Below are 26907 nucleotides of genomic sequence, written 5' to 3' on the forward strand. Positions count from 1 at the left end.
TACTCCCCTCCTAAAATGCATTGTTTGTCATCTGTGATATTTGTGCCATCCCGCTTCTAACCTTTCTGGTCTAAACGTGCCTCTGCCTGACTCTTGGAAAGCAGACATGACCTTGCTGGGGGAAAAAAATGTTTTTGAAGAGTTGTTCTTTTCCTCTGGAGGAGGTAATGTGTAAAGCAGCAGTTCCAGTAAAAGGAGCTAGTTTTAAATGAAAAGAAAAAAAGGGGGGAACACGACCTGCTTTTCGGGTTCAGGAATGTGAAAAAGTTTACTTTTCATAGCTTAAAGGAGCTTGTAGAAGCAATGACAGCCTGGCCCAGAACTGTTCCCCGTGCCGACTTCACTGACTTGTTTTCCCCCCCCTTTGTTTAATTTGTCCTTGTTGTTAAACCATTTGAAAATATGAGCGCTTAACCTTTCTGAACCTGGACTCTGCCAAGATAAATCACGTGGGGCTGATGTGGCTGCATTTGCCGCTTGGACAGGGCCCTAAAGCAGCCTCCCACAACCTGGGACTCTCCACGTGGGTTGGACTACAGCTTCCCATAGCTGGCTGAGAAAAACGCGATAGTGAAGCAGTGTCTGATCTCCATTTCTGGAAACACAGCAGCTGGCTGTGACCCTGATCTGCCTCTTGCTTTGGGAGGAAACACACAGGTTCCTGCGTTGGCATCGAGCGCAAATGTCCTGCACAGGGTTGGTGGGAGAATGAGCATATATGTTACATTCTTTCATAGTAACAGTTCCCCATGTGCAAGTTTGCAGCTCACTCAGACGTCTACTGTAAAATTATTGTAACAAGAAAAAATACATCTGCCACAGAGTTGCAAGGGTGAGGTCTCTTAACCATGAACTCCAAATTGTAGGGTTTTTTTTTACTCTCTAAAGGTACAATCTTGTGCATGGTTGGATAGAAAAAAGGCCTACAGCTCTCAGCTTTTTTTTTCTTCTGTCCTAACATGCATAGGATTGTGCCTTAAATGTTTTATGTACAGAAACTGAAATTTTGGAAGCTGAAGCCATTTAGCAGGTGAAACCAAGCTTCTTTCAGTCCACAGCCAGAGAAGCCAGTGCTGTTCTTACCCTGCGTTCTGCTCACTTTGGTGTGGCTGGTAAACCGGCCTTACTCAGCATGATCTCATTGGGGTTGGCTGCTCCCATGGGATTATCTTCTTCACTGGGCGTTCCCTGACCTTGTGGTTTGCTTTCTGCCGTGGCATCTGATTGCATTGAGCAAGTAAAAGCGAATGCTTAACTGGTTTGTGAATAGCTCTCCCTTGATTAGAACAAATAGCAACTTTGTCAATTGAGGCGCTGGGGATGTATTAGTCTGTCAACAGTTGTTCGTATTCTTCTGGGTGGGTTCTGCTAAGCTTAACCGAAACTCAGTCCTGAGTTCATACAATCCTCAATGGCATGTGTTTTTTTTACAACCAGAGTATTGCAGGCTATGCTACCCCATTAGGACTTGCATTCTGTAGTTCCCTATTAAACCAGAGATAACGGATTAAAAAAAATCTTGCTGTGGCTACAAATAATATTCTGGGCAGCTCAGAGTAAATGTTCCCATGAGAGGATCCTTATGCAAAGAAACGAAATATGGTATTTCTGGGGAGGAATTGTAGAGCACATGCTTTATGTGCAGATAGTTAAAAGGATCAGAAAGCAGGTAAGTGGAAAGAATGTTCTCTGCCTGAGCACTACCTGTTGTACTAGACATTTTGAAGCCGGGGGAAAAAGACAAGTGTTTTTGGAAAACTGGAAGAATAAGCTATACTTTTTTTAGAGAGAGATCTTTACAGTTCTGAAGTCACTTTGTTGCTTTAAGACCAACGTGCCCTCCAGATATTTTGGACTACAGCTCCCATCAGCCTCAGGCAGCTGGGTAACAGTATATAAATACTTTGTCTTAAATTCTAAAAGAAAAAAAATTGTAATCTGTTCAGAAGTGGTTCAATTTTTTTTAAAAAAAATTGGGGTGGGGAAAAGGTCCTTGGGGAAAAAACATGTTCCCCCACCCCCGTGAATCTTTCTGCTTTTTTCCTGGGCTTTCACCTTCCTATGTTTCTAGGTAATACCTGTCTGTTGCTGTTGGATTTTTGCTTATAAACTAACATGATTACCTGTGATTTCAAAGTATAGGCTGGCATTTCTTGAGAATGTACACACAACCTTGAGACTTCACTTCTGATTCTGTATATCATTAGGGTGTTGGAAACTGGGAAGAAATTTACATACTTATTCAAACGGGTGTGCGTGGAGCAAAGTTTGCCTGCTTATCCAAAGGGACGTGGTTGACAACAGCGGAAAGCAGAACTGTGAATCCACCCCCACCCCCAAAAAAAAGGAAGTACAAAGATAAAAGAAAGCTGTGTGCATGTGTAAAATAATACAGGAGGTGAGAAAGGATGGAGGGATGCAGGCAATGCCGGAGCACATTGGGAATACTTTCCACAGTATGGTAGAATGAATAAGACTCAAGAAAAATCCCAGCCATGGAAGTGAAGCTTGATGTCTGTTTTACAAGACCAACCATGTGTGAGTCCCCTTAAGTAGCAGTGCAACCGTTTAATAGGCTGTAGGGTCCTTGAATTCTTTTTCATTTGCTCCTGTGTTTTCTTTTGAAAGCAAACGAGTGAGCCACTCACCAGACCAGCAGTTTAGAATAATCTTTCAGCAACAAACAGTGCCTTTGGCATGGAAGGAATTTGGTAAACAGGGAAACGAGCAATCCTTCAGGCTTCGGAGGGTCTCTGCACAAAAACAGGGATGGTTCGTCTGTAAGCACTATCTCCTCTCGCCGCACCTCTCAAGGTCCTTGAAACCAAATATTCCCTCCCATTATGTTTCGCTTAAACAGAGAAAATTTCCATGTAGGAAAACGAAGGCACTCTGTGTTCTACCTGTGTTGTGCAGGATGTTTGGGAAAAGAAGGTGGTCCTATTCATGTCCATCCCTCCGCCCAACCGTTTCTCTCTCCCCCATCCCCCATAATTGCTTGATTTCTCCAGATTATTAACCGTCGCAAATGAATTGGGGTGCACATTTTTTTCAGGGGCAATTGGATCTGCTTTCATCACCTACCTGATGTTTTATTTATTTTATCTGTTGCTATTGTTTTAGATGATGTTGTTTAACTGACTCCCAATTAGCGGTGGTGGTGGTGGTTTTAAAACTCGCACAAAAACCAAATATGCCACTTGTATTTTATTTTGTTGTTCTAAACTTTTGTCCTGTACAGTAAAAACAACAACAACAACAACAACGTGTGGGCTTTTGGCAGGGGCAGGGGCAGCTATAGCAGCAACTCCTGGGAGCTATTTAGCTCATACCCCAGGGTGGGGGGTGGGAGGGCTTGGACGGTGAGCACAGGTCTCTTCTGCATGGTTTGCAGCCAGCTGCTAGACTCTCCAGGTGGCTACTGAAAATGGGTCTGTGACCCATAAATGTCATTCTGCGCCATCTAGAGCTGAACGATGCTTCTTCACGTCGCACCTCAGCTGAAGCCATTTAGCAGGTGAAACCAAGCTTCTTTCAGCCCACAGCCACAGAAGCCAGTACTGTTCTTGCCCTGCGTTCTGGATCCACTCCCCCCCCCCAAAGCCTCCCTCCTCCTTAAAGAAACAGCAGGAGTAGTTTTATTAGCACGCTTGACTTCCAAAACTAGGGGCTGACCTCACCCTCCCTTTGTGCTTAATAGACTCGACAAGGCATTATTAACTCATGCATCTCTCTTTCTCTCCCCCCCCCCCCCGTCTCTGTCTCCGCCAGGCCCTGAAACACCACATCTGTGATCTCCATTTGTCACCAGCTCTGCTTCTATGCATTGTTGGCTCAGAGGGTGACCTTCCCTTTTACAAAAAACATATAGGTAAGGAGAGCTTCAAAGACGCGTGGTGAATTTCTTGCATTTATATCCCGCCTTTCCTCTAGAGCTGAAGATGCAGGACGTGGTTCTTCTCTTTCCCCTCCCCTCTCATTTTATTATCACACAACAACCCTGTGAGGTAGGTTGGGCTTAGAGAGACAGTGGTTCACAGTGCCTTGTTAACCATCCTGCACGTGCTGGTTGTTTGCTGGCTAATTCGCATAATAACCCTCACTGGGCGCGACTCTTTGTGTTGTCTAAATCTGGCGAGGGTGTCTTGATGGGGAGCTTAACAAACCGTCCAGAAACCATGGCTTGTTGTAGGGTTGCGGGCTGTTTTGTTAACCACCCCAACAAGCCATGGTAGTGGGGTCCAGGGTTGGTAGCCTGTCACTCATGAGCGCTGCAAGCCACTGTGGCTAATTAGGGATCGTGCGAACCAGGTCATTGACTAGCCAAAGTCACCCGGGCTGTTTCTACACCTGCCTTTTTTCCTGGGATCATCCCGGGAGCAGGCAGGGATGATCCCTCCATTTTCCTGAGATAATCTTTAGGTGTAGAAAGGGCCTTAGGGCATAGCTAGGGCGATATCCCGGGGATCGCCCCAGGATCGTCCCTGTGTGTCCACATGATGCACAGGGGATCCCGGAGCAGGGAGGGATGAGACCTCCCTTTCCCCGGGATCTCGCCCTACACTTCTAGCCCGCTTTTTCTGCAGTCTCGGGACCACAGAATGTGTGGGCGGGCATCGTGGTTTGTCCCCGCTCCTGATGAGTAACCGCGGGGAGCTCTGTGCCCATCGGGGGTGGGTTGGGGTGAGTGCAGAATTTTTTTAAAAAAAAAACAAAAACAGAAAACGTACAGTTTTGTGCATGAGCACTCATGCGCTCCGTCTCCCTTTCAGAAACAAACAGAATGGCGGGCACAGTGTCCTTTTCCTTCCTGGACATCGTGCGGCGCGTGTAGATGAGGGCGACGATCTCGCGATCATAAAATCACAAGATCGTCACCTTCCGACCTCCTCGTCGAGAGAGAGAGAGAGAGAGAGAGCGCACCCAGGAGCAGCTGTCCAGTCTGATCATTGCTGGAAGTTTGCACCCAGTTTGCAAAAGATCTTTGCCCTTTGCTTAGGGTGACCGTATGGAAAGGAGGACAGGGCTCCTGCATCTTTAACAGTTGTATTGAAAGAGAAATTTCACCAGGTGTCCTTTGTATGCCTGCAGCACCTCGTGAAATCCCCTCTTCATCACAACAGTTAAAGCCGCAGGAGCTACCATAGAGTGACCAGATACAAAAGAGGGGCAGGGCTCCTGCAGCTTTAACTGTTGGTAGGTACATTCAAAAAGATCTCTTATAGCAAGCGGATTTGCCTGTGTGAGATGGGAGAAGCAGAGACAGTGGGGCACATCCTACTTCACTGTAACTTTGATCAAGACCTCAGATCCTCCCTTATAACCCCACTCATGCAAAAAATGCCACGTAGGCCGGGTGAATTCTATCTAGAGTATTTCTTGTCAGACCTGAACTTTCAGGTCACAGCTAAAGTGGCTAGATTTTGCACAGCAGCCATAAACTGTCGCAGAGAGGTTATAAATTATCGTTGTTAAACGTCCTACAGATGGATTTCTTATGTTTCTCCTGTTGGTGCTTGCATATTTTGACTTTTAATCTCTCAATTTTAACTCAATTTTGTTCTTGTTGTTAACTATATTTTATTGTTAATTTGTTCTGACATGCTGGCTGTTTGCCGTAATAAACTTGATCTGATCAAGTGATGAAGAGGGGATTTCACCAGGTGATGCATGCATACAAATGACACCTCCTGACATTCCCCTTTCAGTACAACTGTTAAAGATACAGGAGCCCTCTCCTCCTTTCCATACAGTCACCCTACCTTTGCTTTTCTAGAATTATAGCGATGGGCCGGCTGGCCTTGCTCTGTTCAGGGGACCTCTGTGCACTCTCTGGTGCGCTGTACAGAAATCAGCATTCCTCATGGCAGGGTCCCCTGTCACATAGAATCATAGAATAGCAGAGTTGGAAGGGGCCTACAAGGCCATCTAGTCCAACCCCCTGCTCAATGCAGGAATCCACCCTAAAGCATCCCTGACAGATGGTTGTCCAGCTGCCTCTTGAATGCCTCCAGTGTGGGAGAGCCCACAACCCAAATGTGCTGGGTACAAATTGGGCAAGTTGCTTGCTGCATTGACATTGATATAGATCACCCAAGGAAATGAGCCAAGCTGCATCCTATAGGGAAGGGAGCCATTCCCTCCCCATTTACCCACACTGTCTATCTGCTAGTCTAATCTGGAGCAGGATGTGGAATTCCTTCTTGACACCTAATGATAGCAGCCAGACTCTGGGTGGGAAGCAAAATCTGGCTCATAAGATTCCCCATATATTTATTTACAAAATTTGGATCCTGCTACATACCTGAAACAGATTCTGGAGTGGTGAACATAGAAATTAAAACAGTAAAAGATACAAAAATCAAATACCATGATTATACTAAAAACATAGAATGCCGATAAAAACTGTGACTTTTAATCAAGGGATGCTTCCTGGAATAAGACTGTTTCCAGGAGGCACCGGAAACAACACAGCGTTGGCACCTGCCTGACCTCCAGGGGCAGAGAATTCCCCAGAAAGGGGGCCACCATGCTGAAGGCTCTTCTCCAGGTGGTCTCCAATCGAACCATCGGTCCATATATAATATAGGTTTGGTGTGGGTTTTTTACAAATCTGGGGAGGAACAGTGGAAGTGTTGTGTGTACTTATTCATTTCATGCTTTGTGTCTTTCTCCCTCTGCTCTCCCCCGCTCCTCCTCAGTTTTGAAATGGATTCTTACACACATAGAATAACAATACCAAATGTGATGTTTGCAATCCCAGACAAACGCACTCCAAATATATTCTTTGCTACTAACTCTAAAACAGTTCGGAACAGCAAACGGAGCCTGTTGCATCGCTCTGCAAACAGAGGCTGGGGGGTGGCTCTTTCATGCCTGTTCAAACAAAGATTCCTGGCAGGGAGCCACTTTTTGCCTCTCAGTCAAACTTAAAATTTTGAGCCATTTCGTGGCTCGCTCTCCTCTCTTCAGAGTTCCCACGGCAATCCTTTCCATCCTCCCTTTGGACACATAATCCTCTGTGTTATCACATTTTTATCCTGCCCTTTGTCCATGGAGGTTGGGGCAGAGTACATGGAGTTCTCTCCACTCTCCCATATTGTCTCCTCACAACAACCCTGTGAGGTAGGTCCGGCTGAGTGATGGGAACAGGCCCCAGGTCACCTGGCAAGGTTCGCAGCTAAGTAAGGACTTCGAACACCAGTCTCCCTAGTCCTGGGCTAAATTACTAATCCAGCCACACCCAAGCTCCAAGCTCCAGATGTGTTGGAGTACATCTCCAATCCTCCACAGCCACGTGGCCATGTCTAATCACTCTTCCACACTGCATCCAGCTATCCGGCCATCCAGCTATCCCGTGTGCAGGACAACTTTCATCCTGAATCTTTATGACACTGTAGGGTCTTGCTTCTGTCTCTTCCCTACTTGGAGTTGCCACAATTTAGCCACAAGGATGAGAGCACATGGCTGAGCACCTGTCCTGCTCCCTTCTCTCTGCTTGTCGGCTCTTCTGCTGCAACCTGGAAGGACCTCGTAGCACAGATGTCTGTGTTGTGTTGAGGTAGGCAAGCTGTACAGTATTTCCGAAATGCACCCAGGCCTCGGTGTGTTTCTTAAGTGGACTAACCTACCTCAAGTTACAGGAAGCCAGATTCTGGCTGGACATCAGGAAAAACTTCCTGACTGTTAGAGCAGTACGACAATGGAACCAGTTACCAGTTACCTAGGGAGGTGGTGGGCTCTCCCACACTAGAGGCATTCAAGAGGAAGCTGGCAACCATCTGTCAGGTATGCTTGAAGGTGGATTCCTGCATTGAGCAGGGGGTTGGACTTGATGGCCTTGTAGGCCCCTTCCAACTCTGCTATCCGATTCTACAGTGGTGTGAGGATGAAAGGGGTGTGTGTGTGTGTGTGTGTGTGTGTGAGAGAGAGAGAGAGAGAGAGAGAGAGAGAGAGTGAGAGAGAGAGAGAGAGAGAGAGAGAGATCATCCAGGAGTGCTATCCTGAGTTCCCTGGAAGGATGGGTGGAGTAGAAATGTGAAAAATAAACAAATCATTGGGGTTTACAGATACCTAGAAAGTTTGGCTGTGGAATTGTTTGTTGTTGTTTATTCGTTCAGTCGTTTCCGACTCTTCGTGACTTCATGGACCAGCCCACGCCAGAGCTTTCAGTTGCCTTAGACTGAGTCTGGCCCTTGGTCGATCTAGCTCAGCATTGTCAATGAGGACTGGCAGCTCCCCAGGATTTTAGACTGCGGCCTTTCCAGCCCTGCCTGGAGGTGCTGAGTATTGAACCTGGGACCCTCTGCATAAAAAGCCTGTGCGCTGTCACTGAGCTGCAGCCCCTCCCTAAGGGGGAGTTGTTGTTTGAAAAACTCAGAACCTGGAGAGACGTTCTAGGACGTTGCCAACCTGCCTTTCCAATCACCAGGCCCAATTTTTTTTAGTTTAATTACTGAAAGCTGGAGACATATATTGCTTAATACTAGGGTGACCCTATGAAAAAGAGGACAGGGCTCCTGTATCTTTAACAATTGCAGAGAAAAGGGAATTTCAGCAGGTGTCATTTGTATGCGTGCAGCACCTGGTCGAATCCCCTCTTCATTACAGCAGTTAAAGCTGCAAGAGCCCTGCCCTCCTTTGTAGAGTGACCAGATACAAAAGACAGCAGGTCTCCTGTAGCTTTAACTGTTGTGACGAAGAGGGGATTTCACCAGGTTCTCCATACATACAAACAACACCTGCTGAAATTCCCTTTTCTCTGCAACTGTTAAAGATACAGGCGCCCGGTCCTCCTTTTCATAGGGTCACCCTACTTAATACACAAATCAAACTAACAACTGTACCCATGCTCTCCAGATGTTTTTATTCATGTAATTCTGTCGCAGCTTTCTTTGGTGGTGGAAATCCAGGGAGCTCACAAGAAGCACCTGTGCAGTCTTGCATCCAGGCACTGACCTGACCCAACCCTACTTAGCTTTAATGAAGCGGATGCATCGGGTGCCTCCCTCCCCCAACCAAATACAGCACAGCAAACATAAAAGAGAGAGCGGGGTGGAGAAGGAAGGAGGGAAAGAAGGGAAGCAACAGCAAGTGAAAAGTATCATGAGTCCAAAACGCTCTAAAAATTCTGACCATAAGCCAGGCAGCAGACAGCAGCAGTGACAGGCTGCCAAGGGAATAAGAACAAAGGAAACTGTCTCACACCAGGTCAGACCCTTGGTGCATTTCATAGAATCATAGAATCATAGAATAGCAGAGTTGGAAGAGGCCTACAAGGCCATCGAGTCCAACCCCTTGCTCAATGCAGGAATCCACCCTACAGCATACTTGACAGATGGTTGTCCAGCTGCCTCTTGAATGCCTCTAGTGTGGGAGAGCCCACAACCTCCCTAGGTAACTGGTTCCATTGTCATACTGCTCTAACAGTCAGGAAGTTTTTCCTGATGTCCAGCCGGAATCTGGCTTCCTTTAACTTGAGCCCGTTATTCCGTGTCCTGCACTCTGGGAGGATGGAGAAGAGATCCTGGCTCTCCTCTGTGTGACAACCTTTTAAATATTTGAAGAGTGCTATCATGTCTCCCCTCAATCTTCTCTTCTCCAGGCTCAACATGCCCAGTTCTTTCAGTCTCTCTTCATAGGGCTTTGTTTCCAGAACCCTGATCATCCTGGTTGCCCTCCTCTGAACACGCTCCAGCTTGTCTGCGTCCTTCTTGAATTGTGAAGCCCAGGGCCGAATAGAGAGGAACCAGTACCTCACGTGATTTAGCCCAGTATTGTTGACACTGACTGGCAGCAACGTTCTTGGGCAAAGAAGGACCTTTCCGTCACTTGCTACCTGGTCCTTTTGGCTAGAGTTGCCTGGGATTGAACCTGGGACCTTCCGTAGGCAAGCTTTCCGCTCTGCCGCTGGGCTGGGGTCACTTCCCCAAATAGCCTGAGGATTCTGTTGTTGGGGCTGCCTTTGCTGTCTGCAGTACTGTGGCAATGCATCCTGAAGAGCAATTGCAGTTGGCGCTGTTCTCAGAAGGAAATAAATACAGACGTGGCTAAATATGAGCAGCGTTCATGGATTATTTATCGCGAGGAGGCTCCGCCTCCCTTGCGGCTGGAGGAATTTAGATGTGAAGATACAGCGCAAAGCGGCCCGCCGTAGAAAACCACTTTCTGTTTGTTGCACTGCAGTCTGCTAATCAATGCGGCTTTTCTGTTCCAGAGTTCGTGTTCCCGATTCATTAATGGCCTGTTCTTCTCTCTCCCACTTTCGCAGGTGCTTAGTTTAATGCATGAAAATGGCCAACGTTACCCAAATCTCCAAAGATGAACTAGAGGAACTCAGAGAAGCTTTTGCCAAAGTCGGTAAGTGGTTCCTGTGACTCGCAGCGTCATGAATGATGCATTTGGGGTTATCGAGACCTGGAGCTCTTCCCGGATACACACTAAGAGCATTGATTTGCATCTGCAACATTTTTGCATGTTCTGATTTGCTCTTCTCTGGTTGCATTTACACAAAGCATTTCAATTCTGATTTGGGCTGAAGAAGACAGATAAGGCTCCTCCCCCCCCCCCCAATAATAATTCCAATAACCTGAGCTGGGGCTTGTGTCCTCAAATCACAAAAAGTTCTGCCTGCTTTTGGGGACGGAGCTGGGACAGAAGGTCAGCCCCATCTGTTTAGTGATACCATGGTGCCTGCCATCCTTCCCCAATCTAGCTCTCTCCAGATGTTTTGGACTGCAACTCCCATCATTCCCAGCCAGCATGGTGCATGGTAAAGAATCCTGGGGGCTGTAGCCCAAAACATCTGGAGGGAAAGGCTGATTTAGTGAGTAGAATTGTCCTAGATGGCATCACGTCCCTCTGAATTCTAAGCTAAGCTGCCGTCAGTCCGAAACTCTGGATGGGTAAAGGGCCAACAATACATCCCAGAGATCCAAAAAGTTCTTTATAAGAAATAATTGCTGGTCTCCTTGATTCTGTGTCTCTTGCTGAGCTGATAAATGTTCCCCTTCTCCAGTGCTCAAAAGCATTTCATGTATAGCTCTTGTAACCCTTGTAAGGCAGCCTTGCAAATACGTCTACAGAATTTACTAGCCCCCGTGGCCTTTTTAGCAGTACATCTGCCTAAATAATCTTATGATAGTCATTTGTGGCTAAAAGAGAGAGAGAGAGAGAGAGAACACTTGAAATCTTTCCCTACCTCATCACCAATTTTTAATTTGCATGAAATGCTGGAGTGAATACTCTCGCATGGCACTAATAACATAGGGCAAAGCATGGCTAATGGGGTTCTGGGCTTTAAAGCCACCTCTGGAGAGTCCAGGGCTGTGATGGCTTTTGAACAAAGATTCCTGACTCATAGCTCACTCTACCCTATACCATCCCATGCTGAACTGACAGGAGAAATTGGGCTGTCCCGTCAAATCTTAAGAGTTCATAGGAAGTGCCTTACATTCAGTCAGACCCTTGGTCCAACTAGCCCAATACTGCCAACACTCAGTCAGACCCTTGGTCCAACTAGCCCAATACTGCCAACACTCACTGGCAGCGGTGGCTCTCCAGGCTTTCAGGCAGGAGCTTTTCCAGCCTTACCTGGAGATGCTGCCATGGGTTGAGCCTGGGTCCTTTGCATGCAAAGATCATAGAATAGTAGGGTTGGAAGGGGCCTACAAAGCCATCAAGTCTGGACAACCATCTGTCAGGTATGCTTTAGGGTGGATTCCTGCATTGAGCAGGGGGTTGGACTCGGTGGCCTTGTAGGCCCCTTCCAACTCTGCTATTCTATGATTCTATGAAGTCCAACCCCCTGCTCATTGCAGGAATCCACCTTAAAGCGTCCCTGACAGATGGTTGTCTAGCTGCTTCTTGAAGGCCTCTAGTGTGGGAGAGATGTGCTCTGCTACTGAGCTGTGGCCAGCTGCAGGGGGGTGGGGTCTTGAAGTCCAAAATATGGGCTCTCCATTGGGGAAGAGGTGGGAGGAGACGTTGGATGCTCAAGTCCATCTTGCCCTTTAAGGAAAGGAAGACCTGAAGCAGGAGTTGGCTCAGTGGCTCCAGATCCGAGAAACCCTCTCTGGTGTGGTGCGTAGCAAGCTTGTTTGGTGCCGCCCTCTAGTGGGTGAGCTTGGCCTTGTAGCCAAAAAAGGATGTACATATTATCTGAGCAGACAGACAGACAGACAAGACAGACAGACGGCACTGGGCTTGTGACTCAGTGACTGTTGGGATTTGGCATGTGTGAAAAGAACTGTTTACCAGCCCATAGAGGGTGGCAGGTGAGGTTTTTACTAGGATATTGCTAGTTGTGAGGCCATGTTCCAACTGGATCTCAATTTACCTTGCCTTTTCCCTCCTGTTTGTGCCTTCTACATGAAAGACCTCAACAGCAATGGATTTATCTGCGATTATGAGTTGCACGAACTTTTTAAGGAAGCCAACCTTCCCCTTCCGGGCTACAAAGTGAGGGAGATCATTCAGAAACTCATGATAGACGGAGACAAGAATAAAGATGGGAAGATCAGCTTTGACGAATTTGTTTACGTAAGCATATTAGAAATTCCCTGCTGCTAGTCCTCTGTGTCATTCCCTTAATCTTACAACCTCAGCATCTGCTTCCGTTGCAGGGTGGCCAGCTGCTGTGCCTAAACCTGGCGATATTTCAGAATTTCAATTTGCTTTTTAAGATTTTGAACTTCTGGGCGTCTGTTTCTCAAGCAGACTCATGACTGCATCAACTGATGCCGCCTGCCAAAACCTTTGCTGTCTGAAACCAAGAATCCCACAAGGCTCCTTCAATCCCTTCAGCTCAACCAAAGAAACTCTTGTGAATCCTAATCTCTATTTAGCGTGCTAGATCCTTCTGTCTTATATTTGGGAATCTGTGAAGACAAGCACAAAAGCCTGTTCATGGTTTATCATTTCCTCTGTTTCTAAGATTTTGTTGATCCGTGCCAGTGGACGCTGGCGGTTGCATTGTCAGCGTGGCAATGAATCCGCTCTGGGTGTCAGTCAGAACCAGAATGCTAAAGAAACTATCCAAGGTACATCTGACTGAAACCCAGAGTGGATTCACCAACCCACTGACACCGGAACCACCAGCCTCCACTGATTTGTGACATCGTTTATGTCGCCTAAACTGCACCATGCACAAACAAGAGGAAGGTACTAGCAGACTTAAGAAAAGCTGAGGTTTGCAGAAGTACAAACAAAAGAGGAGGGAAATTCTAAAGTGTGGGGGGAGACCCCAAAACTGTCCAATGAGGACTGAGCCTGCTCAAGTAGAGTGAGTAGGGGGAGGGGCGGAATGGAATGGAGTATTCTGGAAAAGGAAATGCCTGGCTGGAACCCTGAGCAGGCATACTCCACACAACAATTTGTTCAAGTCCCACTTCTAGAGCTGGTAGTTCAGTTGAACCTTTGTCTAGGTTTGTAGCACATGAGATTGCAGGCAGGGGCTTGGAGGGCTGAATGCTCCTCCATGCTAAAATATTTCTTCCACATAGAAATCTTTCTGCCATCTAGAAAGATCCCAGTTCCCTGCCTGTGGACAGGTTTGTACCTGGGGATGGAGGAGCGTTCAAGCAAACGAGTTCAAACGAGTTTTGTACCTGGAGATGGAGGAGCGTTCAAGCTCACTTGCCATCTGACATGATACAGCTCAGGTGTAGGTTTACCTCTTTGTCGAGAGCAGGTGGCTTTAAATGGCTGTGTGTGTGTTATACTTGTAGATCTTTCAAGAGGTGAAAAGCAGCGACATTGCTAAAACATTCAGAAAAGCCATCAACCGAAAAGAAGGGATTTGTGCTATCGGTGGGACATCTGAGCTCTCCAGCGAAGGCACACAGCATTCCTACTCAGGTATTCTTTTGACATTCAACTTGCCTTGTGGCTAACCTTCAATGCATTCCTGAGCTGGAAGCCATCGGGAATTGCGTTTCTGTGTGCCCTTGAGGCTTAAACTTGGCATGCCGATGGTATGGCCAAGAAGACACACAGAGCACAATCAACAAACCATGGTTAACAAATCATGGGTTGTTCATGAGCACAATTAGGGGTGTTCACAGTGGGTCTTCTCTGCCTCGAAATTCATTCCAGAGCTCCCCTTACTCTGCCCTCTCAGATTACCTATCGGAGAACTGCCCGCTTTCGGAGAACCACTTGCTAGTATGCAAGCACGAATAACTATAGATTAAACAACCAATAGTTAGCTGTTAAATGCAAACTATGTCACTGAGTTGCCTCCACCCAAGTGACCAAGGATCCCAATCTAAACTAAAAAAACAGTCTTGTCAAGTACAATACTACCACAGCGAAGACTCAATATTACATGCACAATAGAATTTACTTTATACATTCTGTCCTTGGGCTGTGAAGGAGAAGCTGAACTATAGATGACCTGGCTGGGATAAGAAATTATTTGGTGTTCGGAGTTTAAAACAACACAAACTAGAATCATAGAATAGCAGAGTTGGAAGGGGCCTACAAGGCCATCAAGTCCAACCCCCTGCTCAGTGCAGGAATCCACCCTAAAGCATCCCCAACAGATGCTTGACCTATTGTGAACTTTAAAGAAAAGGCACTTGACTTGCACTTTTAAAGACCCCACGCTTACAGCATTCTTAAACCCAGGTCAAAGGTAATGGCAAACTGTGGGTTAATTTACCCACGACCTGCCATTCACATGCAGGAGAGAGCAGGTGTGCTGCTGCAGACTTCTGCTTCTAACCCACAACGAACGATAAGTCAGGTCATAGGCTGTTGAGCATGACCTGCGAACCCGGAGCACCAAGGTCATCCAGAGGCCAAACAACCCAGACACCAATCCATGGTTTGTTGTTGGGTTAACTGCCGGCTTGTTCAGCCCCCAAACAACCCAGTGGCCTGGCTCACACACAGCAGCCAACAACCCACAACAACATTTAGGTCGGCCCTTGTGTTTTCTGTCAACTGAGTGGTGTGGTTCTAGTCATGCAGACTCTTGGCCTGTCCTGGTCGAAGCCCCAGCTCTTAAAACTATGCCAGTTCCAGAAAAGAGGGCTGGAATTTCATTGTGGCACACCCTCCAAAGGCTCTGAATCAAATGCATCTCCCCGCTTTCATGGTTTTTATTCTCAAGTGATTTGAATCCGGGAGAAAGTCTGCCTCAAGGTTTTTTGGTGCTTGATGCCGCATTGAGCTCCCTTGTTGCTTTTTGCTGGGGTGACTGTTTGAGCAGTAAACATCCAGTGAACTTAACAATCTCTCTCTTCTTTAGAGGAAGAAAAATACGCCTTTGTGAACTGGATAAACAAAGCTTTGGAAAACGACCCGGATTGTAAGCATGTCATTCCAATGAACCCAAATACAGATGATCTCTTCAAAGCCGTCGGGGACGGGATTGTGCTGTGGTGAGTTTTTGAGAAAGCCTTTGTTGTTTCGGGTTCTGGATGCGACTGGAAAGGTGCGGGAGCAAGAGGAAGTCGCTGCTGCAACAATATGGTGATGAACCTTTTAAAGTGAGTTCATGCTAAGCGTTGTATCAGGAAATGCACCGTATGTTTTGGGTGGGGAAATGGTTCCTTGATAGAAGTACGTGCTTCAAGAGTAATTTTTCCAAAAAATATATAACTTAGATCAAGACTCTTCACATGGCATTCCCATGTGATCATTCCTGAACATGTTTTTTTGGCTTGTTACATTTCATGTGGTTGCATCTTGATTTCTTGCTTCATTCCAATTATTTTCATTTACTCCTTCCACTTTTACTGCACCATTTCTTCAGGGAGCACAAGATGGTGCATGTGGTCTCTTGTGCACATGTTTTTATTAACATGTTCTATTTATTTATTTTGTGAACCACCCAGAGAGTGTCAGCTTTGGAGCGGTATAGAAAGGCAGAAATAAATAAATAATCACAAAGAGGGGTTTGGCTAAGAGTTGACTGGACCAAAGTGACACAATAAACTGGTCATCTGAACCTGGGTCTCTTCCCAACTGTGTCTGACTCTTCCATCTGGTTTGCATGTAACACAACTCATGGGTTGATTAATCCGTGGGTTGTTGGAACTATGTTGGTTTGCAGGCAATGACAACCCACGAGTTGTTCAGTCCATGGGTTGTTGGAGCCATGTGGGAATGAAGAAGGGCACTGACTCCCACCTGCTCACCACTTCCACTTTGCATCCAGTTTAGAAAACAATCCAGGAACAAAAACCATGGATTGTGGTTGTGTTAAATCTCTGGCTTGTTCCTCCCTCAACAACCCATAGTTGGTTCTTATGTGCAAACTGGGTCACTATCTTCTATCTGCACTGGCTTATAATGTACACACCAGAGGTAGTATGTACAATCCATTCTTTTAACTCTAGTGTGCCCTTTTTAGGTTATCCCTCCCCTATAAGTGTTGTACTGTATGTTTTGGGTGAGGAAAAGGGTCCCTTGGTAGAAGTACATGCTTCCAAGAGTAATTTTTCTAAAATAACTTAGATCACGACTCTTCGTAACTGCGTAAAATTAACTCTCCTCATTGTTTTGTGCTAAACAGAAAAATAGGTGCTCATGAGTTTTAAAAGATTTATGAAGAATTCATACTTTTTTGCCATGATGCTGTAAGACAGCCTTCCTCAACCTAGGGCGCTCCAGATGTGTTGGACTACAACTCCCAGAGATGCATTCTGGGAGATGCAGTCCAACACGTCTGGAGCGCCCCAGGTTGAGGAAGGCTGCTGTAAGAGAATGTTTTATTTTTATCGAGCTTAACAATAATATTAGTTGCAAGAAGGTTTTTGATTTCGCAAGCGTTACTTAATCATGGATTCTACAGGTGTTAACTGAAAATACATTTTTCCTTCACACAGGAGGCATAAATCCTAAACGTATTCATTTCATTGTAAATATTCTTCTTCTTCTTCTTCTTCTTCTTCTTCTCCAACCTCTCTCCCCCTCTCCACCACCCCGGCAGTAAAATGATCAACCTTTCTGTTCCTGACACAATTGATGAAAGAGCAATCAACAAGAAGAAGCTAACACCATTCATAATTCAGGTGAGGGATCCTGTTCCTTCTGGCTCTCCCCCCTCCCCCCCGCAAAGACTTTAAATAATGCTGGATTTGTTCATTAATCCAAGGGAATTGCCAGGAGAGAGATGAGTTTTGTTTGCCTTAAATTATTAAAGGGGCCTTTGTCCTGTGCCTTTTATTTTATATTGAAAGGAGCCTTCGCTGCAAAGGAACACTGTTCTGTAAATATTAATCAAGGCGAAAGAACAAGGACTGTTGAATATCTAAAGCTGTGTTTCGAGTTTATTAAAATGGAAAGGTTTTTTTGACACAACACTTCGAGAAGCAATCTTACTGACTCCCCAATCCCCAAAACCATTGCTTTCCCTGCTCTTCCCCACACCCCCACAGGAGGTTCACCAACCTCTCATGCCTTATCTTCTTCAGGCAGAGGAAAACCAGACTTAAACCTTTAACTGCAAGCTTTAATGTTGTTTACAGTTTGCTAGCGCTGTGTTCCAAGGTTTGCCACATAGGAAATTTTAGATGCTCTGCATTTAAGCAACCTAGGGCCTTGCTAGACGAGGCCTTAGCGCGCCTTGAGAGCCGGTTTCCCTGCTGTGCGTCCACATGACGCACAGGGGAATCCGGCCCCAGGCCGCACTGAAGCCTCCTCTAACGCGCCATAAGCGAAGTCGCTTATGATGCGCCTTTTCCGCAGCTCCAGCCTGAGGCCGGGGCTGCAGAACGTCTAGAGACTTCCGTGGCTTTTTGCGGCTACTCGCTTACTCGCGAGTAGCCGCAAAAAGCCGCGGACTGGGCACAGCGGCGCTGTGCCCATCGGGGGGGTGGGGAGGCCGGACCCAGCAGGAGGGGGGAGAGCAGGCATCGGGGATGGCAAGGGGGGAGGGCAGGTGAGAGAGAGAGCGGCGGGTGCCGCTGCCCGGGCAATGCCCGGCATGGAGGGGGTGCGCCGCCGCCCGGGCAAGGCCGGGGACAGGGAGGGCGGATGGCACAGGCATCAGGGCTGGGGGGGGGGCTGGGGGGATGTCTTGGGGGGGGCTTAGTTTTTTAAAAAACCGGACTTACCTGGTCCGGAGTCTTCGGGCCGCATGTGGCCCCTTTAAACTTAAAAAAAAAAATGGCGGACGCTGCAGGGATCCCGATGTCCCTGCGCGTCCCGCGTCTGGAAGCTGGGGCGGCGCGCGCTAACGTCAGCGCGCTGTCGCCCCGCCTCCCTGCCGGCTTATCCCGGCAGGTCAAGCAACCCCCCTAGTTCAAAAGTAGCGTCTTTGGGGCCAAAAGTGGAGAGGGGGCATATTTTAGTTTTGGGCATTGGTACAGCTGCAATGGATCTGACCACCTTGACGGAGGAAGCCAAGTACACCTTAGAGGCCTTTTCTGCTCCAAACTTACAAGCGCCTTGCACGAGATCCTTCTAACTAGTTCCTCCCTCTGCAGGAAAACCTGAATTTGGCTCTGAATTCCGCCTCTGCCATCGGATGCCATGTGGTCAACATCGGAGCGGAGGATTTGCGGGAAGGGAAGCCGCACCTGGTGCTTGGGCTCCTCTGGCAGATCATCAAGATTGGCTTGTTTGCAGACATCGAACTCAGCAGAAATGAAGGTATGTCAACCTCGAACCTCTTCCCCTCCGGATACAAGGCTGACCACTGCCTGCCAAATGTGCAAATGGGCAATGTTTGCTTTGGACAAGCCAAGCTTCGCTTTTTGTTTTGGAGGATTTCTGGATGCTTCTATAGGGATAACTGGCATGGTATAGTGGTTGGACTAGTGTTGAACTCTGACTGGGGCCTTAGCTAGACCTAATGATTATCCCAGGCAAATGGAGGGGTCATCCCTGGCTGCTCCCGGGATCCCCTGTGTGTCATTTGGATGCACAGGGATGATCCCGGGACAATCCCGGGATATAGGCCTGGTCTAACCATGCCCCGGGAGGCTCAGATCCAGGCTTATCCATACTGCTTAATGGGTGAAGTTGGGCCAGTCGCTTTCTCTCAAGTATCCTACCTCACAGGGTGCATTTTGAGGATGAAAGTGGCCATGGGGAATGGAGGGGTGGTGGTGGACTGAGCTGTCTTGAGATTCCTAGACAAAGCCTGGGAAAAACATTTAATAAGATGGTAGGAGTTGGGCTACAGGCCCTAGAACCTGAATAAATGTGGGTTTCTAGTGAGTGCACTGGACTCAAATTTATCCAAGCACCATGCAAGGAAGGCAATGTTGTACCTGTTAGGAACACAGCAACCACTGCTTCGTCTAGCCCTATATTGTCAGCACTGTCTGGCTGCAGTGGCTCTCCAGGGTTTCAGGAAGGAGTTTTTCTAGCCTTCCCTGCAGACCCTGTTGGGATTGAACCTGGGGCCTCCTGGATGCAAAGCAGTCTCTCTACCAACTGAGCTCCCTACCTGTTGAATCTCCAAATCAGGGGTATAGAACCTGAGATCCGGTAGCTAAATCTGGCTGTCTTAGGGTTCCAGTCTGGCCCTCGGGGCTTCCCCAGATGGCCCCGCCTTCATCCAGCCCCTGCCCACCGCTACAATGCAGGCCCCAAGAGTTTCTCCATAATGGAGTTGTCCCCCCTCTCCCACTCCCAGGCTGAAAGAGGTTCAACACCCTGATCTACATACATGACTTCACTGTCAATTGTACCAGGATGTTTTATAGCACACACTTAGGCATCTATTTTCAGAAGCAAGTCCCATTGAGTTCAATGAGTCTTACTCCTGGGTGACTTTAGGATTACAGGGGACCAGGGAGAAACTTCTTCCTTCACCTTCTTCGTCGTCACCCAATAGCCAAAGATCTCAGGGCGACGTACACAATAAATACAAATACGATAAAACCAAATGATTGAACACATCAAAAAAGAATTTTTAAAGCTTTTAAAAGCATCAACAACAATTTAAAATCATTTTAAAAGAAGAGACAAATATCCTGGCAGCTGAAACTTGGGAAAAAAGCAGCATTAAAAATAAACCTAAAACAAGCAACAAATGTGATACATGGCTTGTTTTGTGCCAAAAATAATTATTTGGCATCAGTCTAGTTTTCTTTGGCAGGAGCAGAATGCAAATCTGGCATCTCCAGAGATGCTTCTCCGTATTCATGTGTGCCTCCTTCATTCTTAGCTTTGGCAGCCTTGCTTCGAGATGGGGAGACCATAGAAGACCTGATGAAGTTGTCTCCGGAAGAGCTGCTCTTGAGGTGGGCAAACTTCCACTTGGAAAATGCCGGGTGGCACAAGATCAACAACTTCAGCTCAGAGATCAAGGTATTGGTGGCCCTGAGTCAAGGGGTGTCAACCGGATCATGTCCAAGCAATGCTTCCCCAAAGAACTCAGTCCCGCATCGGGTGGATGGGTTGGGACTCCCGAGCTGGGCTCTTTGCCTTCTTTTGGAATCAAGACTATTTCCCATCTAACCTTCTCAATTCTCTTCTCTCTCATGCTTCCTGGATTTCTGCCACACTTCCTTTTCACTCTCTCACCTTCCTTTTTGTCCTTGCTTTTTGCGTTTTGATTTTGCAAGCTTGCTGACTTCAGTAACTCTGTTAAGGTACAAAAGCAATTCATACTTCCATGGTTTTAACTGATTCCATCGAATCAAGTACTATACATGTGTTTGGAGTTGCAAGAAGCGAGCCACTGGCTGACTCTTCTTGGTTTGATCTGCTCCAGGACTCCAGGGCATACTTCCATCTCCTCAACCAAATTGCGCCCAAAGGACAGAAGGAAGGAGAACCACAAATTGATATCAACATGTCCGGCTTCAATGTAAGTATCGGCATTGCTGCCCTGCTGTGAACGTATGAAGTACTGGGACATTTAGCTGTCCAGCTTTCAGATAACATTTAACACTGGCTGTGTTAAAAAACATCATGAGTTACAGATCTTCTTAATTTACCAGTTATTACAGGATATGAAAAAAATACCTTATCCTCAGCACGAACATGGTTATCATGTTGCTTTTATTGAGACGTTTTATTTAGCTCTAAAAAAGCCCATGGGTTTTATGTGCGGGTTGTTCAACCCTCTCATAAGCCACCCTTGCTGGGTTTGCACAACACAGTAAGCCATGGTGGCTGCCTGTCGTGGCTTGAATCTTCGATTGGGTGGCCGGCACAAGCTGTAACCCACTGTGGCTGCAGTGATCATGCAAACCCAGACAGTAAGTCCTCGCTATGTCAGGCTGTAGCCTGAGTACATTTGATCTAGGGTAACACAGGTATTTCCCCCCACCTAGGGTACATTTAAAAGTGCTTGCAACGCAACAGCCAGCCTGAGCAGCCTGTTCCTAATAAGGATGCCCTCTGAGGCCTTAGCTAGACCTAAAATTTATCCCGGGATCGTCCCGGGGTCATCCCTGCCTGCTCCCGGGATATCCTGTGTGTCATTTACATGAACAGGGATGACCCCGGGACAATCCTGGGATAAACCTTTGGTCTAGCTAAGGCCTAAGGATGGGTTTATGCATTCTCATCTTACAAGGAAAGCCCACTACTTGTAACTACTCTTTCTCCGTAAGTGTGCCTTCCATGTGATTAGATAAGGATGCAACTGCAGGAATTTGAGCTATTGAAATAAACATTGTGTTGTACATGATTGCTCCATCTTGCCATATCTGGGTACACTTTATATATATAAAAAACAAGTAACCGTGAAAGGTTACAGGGAAACCTCACTTCGTGGTGAGGTTTCCCTGTAAATTACTAAAGCTCTGTGTTTGAACCCTTGACTTCTGGTTGTTCGAAAGAGGCGGCACGGTTGAAAAGCTGCAGCTTATAGGGTGTTGGGGGGGGGGGCGGGAAATCACCCTGGAAGAGGTGGGATTCAGCATTCAGTCCCATAAACATCCCAGTGGTATGAGAGGCTACAGAAGGGCCTCTTGGTTGCTCACGGTCCCTTTTCCGCACCTCCAGGAGAAAGACGACTTGAAGAGGGCCGAATGCATGCTTCAGCAGGCAGACAGGCTGGGTTGCCGGCAGTTCGTTACTCCGACGGACGTTGTGAGTGGCAACCCCAAGTTGAACTTGGCCTTCGTAGCCAACTTGTTCAACAAGTATCCCGCCCTCACCAAGCCCGAAAACCAGGACATTGACTGGACGCTGCTAGAAGGTGAGATTTCCAATATTGTTAATGGAGATATGGTTGCGGAATGGGCATGGAGTATTCACCCCGGATGGGCAGATTTCTCTCTTCTCACTTCCGCTCTGAAAAAATGATGCATCCATGTGCCCCCATTTTCAGAAGTCCATGAAGGGGCCAATGCGGAGAAGGCCTTTTTCTGAAGATCTGCCGGGTGTTTTCATGACCCTACGTCACCCGTCTGCCCAAATTTCTCACTTTCTTTTCTTGTTGTCTTTGCTGCTGCTTTGTGTACATTCTGTCTATATTTATTTTTCCTTCCTTGTCGCTGTAGAGTTTTTATGATTGCTTTTGTTTCGGGTTTATGAGCTCCCTCAAGACGATGGTGTCCTTTTTGTTTTCGTTTGTGTTTTCTAACGGCAGCATATCAATTCCGTAAATGAATGAAGCGGGGGCTTGTTTTTTCTGTAGGTGAGACCCGTGAAGAAAGAACATTTCGCAACTGGATGAACTCCCTTGGAGTGAACCCTCATGTGAACCATCTCTATGGGTAGGGGTCTTGTGCTCACGCTTTCCCCCTCTGGTTTTTCGTAATGTAGCTGGTTTTGCTTTTTTAAAAACAACAACAAAAATGCATTGATCCTCAACGGTGCTGATGGATGCTCTCCGTTTTAGTGATCTGCAAGATGCACTGGTGATTTTACAACTCTACGAAAAGATCAAAGTTCCTGTCGACTGGAATAAGGTGAACAGGCCTCCGTACCCTAAACTTGGAGCAAACATGAAGAAGGTAATGATGGCTGTTTTCAAATGGGGGCTTTCAAACTTCAGGGAAGTCTGGCCACGGAACCGTCAGATGATGCAAAGGATTCTGGTGCAAATGTCGAGGTTCCATGTTCAGTTGGTGACGGGCACACGCCACATAGCTTGGGCCTCACGTCAGCTCACACGAACCAAGCGTCTTGTACAGAAAGGCCAACGCTCTCTCCTGCAGTTGTGGATGCCAAGGGAAGAGCAGTAGATAGAGGCGGATTCTTTTTCAGGGAACTTTGCCTATCTTTATTGGTGCTCTCATTCAGCTATCCTTGATAACCCCATGGATCCTGGGAACACAACATGAAATCTACTACTCTGATCTGTAGCCAGAGCTTCAGAAATTCAGGACTCTGAACTTCAGCCTTCTTTATGCCATCTACTCTTAAATTTTCAGAAATAGGGCAAGGTATGGAGGTCAATGGAGCTCATACAGGAGATCCTAAGATTAACCCCTGTCGTCTCCAGTTGAGAATATTTTAAGCAGCAGCCAATGGGAAGGTGGGAGTGTGTGTGTTTGTGTGCACACCAGAAACCCTAGAGAGCTGCTACCAGCCAGACTAGGCAATGCTTGACTAGTCCAGCTTTTCCAAAACCATGTTGGGACTACAACTCCCAATGTCCCCAACTAGGTGTCATCTGGTTAGGGATGGGCTGTGCAGGATAATAAGGCCATTTTGTTGCCCAATACAAAATCCTAACTCGTTTCCCACTCATTCACATGCTTTCTCTTTCCGTGCAAACAGCTGGAAAACTGCAATTACGCCGTCGAGTTGGGGAAGCATCCGGCGAAGTTCTCCCTGGTCGGCATCGGTGGACAAGACCTCAACGACGGGAACCCAACGCTCACGCTGGCTTTAGTGTGGCAGCTGATGAGAAGGTATTGTTCGTTCCCCACACCTAGCTTTTAGAGGTGTGAAAATCCTTATGGCCAGGATCCTTATGACCTTGGGACCGTCTGCCCCTACGCCTAGAAGCAGGTAGCCTTAAAAAAAAAAGACTTTTTCCTTTTCAAGAGCACTTCGGTATGGACTTGGACAGAGGCCATAGCTCAGGTGATCGAGCATATAAAAGGTCCCAAATTTAATCCCCAGCAGCATCTCCAGGTAAGGTTGGAAAAAATCCTGCCTGACACCTGGAGAGCCATTGCTGCCAGTCACTGTTGACAATACTGGTCTAGATGGACACATAATCTCACTTGGGATAAAGTGGCTTCTTATATTCCTATAATAAGCTTCCAAGGGAGCCCAGGGTTACCCAAGATGCAAACCATTGCCCTTCCCGGCTGTTGAACATCACAGCACCTTACTTACCCTAAGGCCTGCAAAGTTTGGCCCTGGTTATCCATGGAAAACTGAGCTTTTCTCGGTCCAACACATTAGACACCTCCTTGCTGCTGAGTCCTCAACAATACATAACCATTTTCCTTCTCAAGCGATCCTCAACCTTTGTATGACGAATGACACTCTCTTCATTTCCCTACCCAGATATACCCTCAATGTCCTGGAGGATCTTGGGGATGGTCAGAAAGCAAATGATGATATTATTGTGAACTGGGTGAACAGGATCTTGCGAGAAGCTGGGAAATCAAGTTCCATCCAGAGCTTTAAGGTGTGTAACATAATAGTCCCCCTCTCTTTCTCTTTTTGAGCTATGGTAGATCAGACCAAGGGTCCACTCTGTTCACACAGTGGGAAATCTTTTTTTAAAAATATACCGTATTTCTTCGATTGTAAGACGCCATCGATTGTAAGACGCACACTAATTTCAGTACCACCAACAGAAAAAAAAGCTTTGATTCTTCTTCGTGGTCTCTGTGCATCACACTATGGGCTCTGCGCTTGCGCTGAGCTGAGCTTCGGAAAGGATCAGTAGCTGAGTAAAAAACCGTTTAGAAGGCGGGAACCCCTCCCCCACCGTCCAGCGCGCATGCTCCCGCCTTCCCCTCAGTTCCTTTGCGACCGCTTACCTGCTAGCTTCGTCGGAAGGATCCTCCTCGCAAATTCTGCAAACTCTTCTAGCTGAGCTTTTTTCTCCGTATTTTTCTTCTCAAAACACCTTTTTTCCTTCTTATATTCCTCTTCTTCTTATATTCCTCTTCCTAAAATAAATAAATAAAAAAAAAATTAAATTTAATCTTATTCTTATTCTTAACTATACTTCTTCTTTCTGCAAAAACTATTCTCTACCTTGCATGGCCCTCAGGGCCCCATTTAGAAAGTGTGTCCGCTGCGGCACAAAACTCCCTGCAGCAGACGGCCACTCTCTTTGCGTCCTCTGCCTAGGAGAAGCCCACGTGGTAGAGACCTGCCACCATTGCCAGGCTTTCTCCAAACAAACCAGACGCCATAGGTCTGATCGCCTGAAAGCCGAACTGTGGAAAAGAACGCTTCTCTCTGTGGACACGCCCAACCCTACGGGTTCGAAAATGGCGTCGCCCCCCGTATCGATACCGAAAGCTTCGACATCGTCAGCTCCCTCGGTATCTACGGCGCATAACGAGCCATCGCGCTCTATTGCAATTTCAACTGCGAAGAAACTCGCTAAAAAGGCAAAAAAGCCAAGGTCGTCCCCCGACGCCCAACCTAAAAAGAAAAAGAAGCGTCCACTTCAAACACGGGGGTTGTCTACAACACAACACCCGCCACCAACTGGAGAATGTTCAAACCTGCCTGATCGCCCGGTCACTGAACTTCTCTCGACGCCGTCGGAGGGGGAGATCAGGGAATCCTCGTTGTCACCACAGAGGCCACTCCCTCCTCCTCCTCCCCCTAGGAGGACTTCCAGCACTTTGTCCCAAGATAGACCTCCCTCAGCCAGTCAAGGAGTGCTACAGCTTTCTCCTCGACGCCCTTCTCCGAGCCAAGATCGCTCCGAGCAGGCAGTCATAACGGCGCTTCAGCCCTCCTCTGAAACTTACTATCGACACCAGCACTCTCCAAGATCTGCTTCTAGATACCGCTCTTCCACATACGGAGAGCATTATCAGAGGGGCTACTACGACAACTACAGGGGCCGATCTCGATCACCGCCTCGGGACTGGGATAGATACTCAGATTACCACTATCCAGGGGATTACCCTTACTATGACAGGGACCTTTATTTCGATCCCTACCCAGATAGGCGTCGGCCTCACCTTCCGCCTTCACGAGATACATCTGCACCACCTGTACCACCTCGATCTCTATCTCTACCACCTCAGCCTCAGGAAGATACATACCATGTACTACAACCTGACCAGGCTTCCCAAGAAGGTTATCAATCTGACTCTTCTTCTTCAAATCTCCAGCCATCACTACCCTCTCCTAGTGATGAAGTCGGCACAAAAGACCGCCCTTCACCATCAGAAGACATGGGTTCATTTTCGGAACAAGTCCTTTATATGGCCACTGCCCTAGGCGTCGACATCCAACAACATCAAGAACAGATCCAGGATCCATTCTTTGATAATATGTATACGGAAGCTTCAACGCCAACTGAAATTCCGTTTTCGCCAATCTTGCTGCAAACGTTAAAACAGACTTGGGAATCGCCCTCGCTTATCTCGCCCACATCACGCAGGCTCGAATCCATGTATCGAGTTCAGTCTAAAGATGTTGAATTCTTATTCTCGCATCCCAAGCCCAACTCAATAATCGTAGAGTCCTCGCATTCAAAATCACAGAAAACACACTCATCTCCTGTCGATAAGGAGGGTCGCAGGTTGGACTTTATGGGTCGTCGTGCTTACTCCGCGTCAGCTTTAGGCCTTAGAGTGACTAACTACCAGGCACTGATGGCACGTTACCAGGCTTTTCTCTGGGACAAAATGGGCTCCCTGTGTGACTATCTGCCAGACGACCAGAGAGAGTTAGCAAGAGCCTTTCAAGCTCAAGCATCCAGACTTTCTAAACTCCAAACTAACTCTACCCGGCACCAAGCTGACTGTTACTCGAAACTGATGACAAATGCAGTAGCTCTTCGACGTCATGCCTGGCTTAGATCTGCTGGGCTCACACCAGAAGCCAGAT

General features: G+C 47.2%; 1 protein-coding gene across 3 annotated transcripts in view; it reads left to right on the forward strand.

Annotated features, from left to right (window-relative positions):
- Positions 1–26907, forward strand: part of PLS3 (plastin 3) — a 61518-nt gene that overhangs the window by 25865 nt on the left and 8746 nt on the right. For all 3 annotated transcript variants that reach the window (XM_063141615.1, XM_063141614.1, XM_063141616.1), the window contains exons 2-15: positions 3772–3871; positions 10271–10359; positions 12377–12540; positions 13728–13857; positions 15254–15386; positions 16940–17021; positions 18438–18603; positions 20129–20271; positions 20678–20773; positions 21919–22114; positions 22556–22634; positions 22760–22874; positions 23644–23777; positions 24385–24508. In XM_063141615.1, coding sequence (XP_062997685.1) covers positions 10287–10359; positions 12377–12540; positions 13728–13857; positions 15254–15386; positions 16940–17021; positions 18438–18603; positions 20129–20271; positions 20678–20773; positions 21919–22114; positions 22556–22634; positions 22760–22874; positions 23644–23777; positions 24385–24508 — 1635 coding nt within the window. In that variant the 5' untranslated portion in view covers positions 3772–3871; positions 10271–10286. The remainder of the gene's footprint in view (positions 1–3771; positions 3872–10270; positions 10360–12376; positions 12541–13727; positions 13858–15253; positions 15387–16939; positions 17022–18437; positions 18604–20128; positions 20272–20677; positions 20774–21918; positions 22115–22555; positions 22635–22759; positions 22875–23643; positions 23778–24384; positions 24509–26907) is intronic.

This window comes from Elgaria multicarinata, chromosome 15 (genome assembly GCF_023053635.1).
Source record: "Elgaria multicarinata webbii isolate HBS135686 ecotype San Diego chromosome 15, rElgMul1.1.pri, whole genome shotgun sequence".
NCBI classification, from domain to species: Eukaryota; Metazoa; Chordata; class Lepidosauria; order Squamata; family Anguidae; genus Elgaria; species Elgaria multicarinata.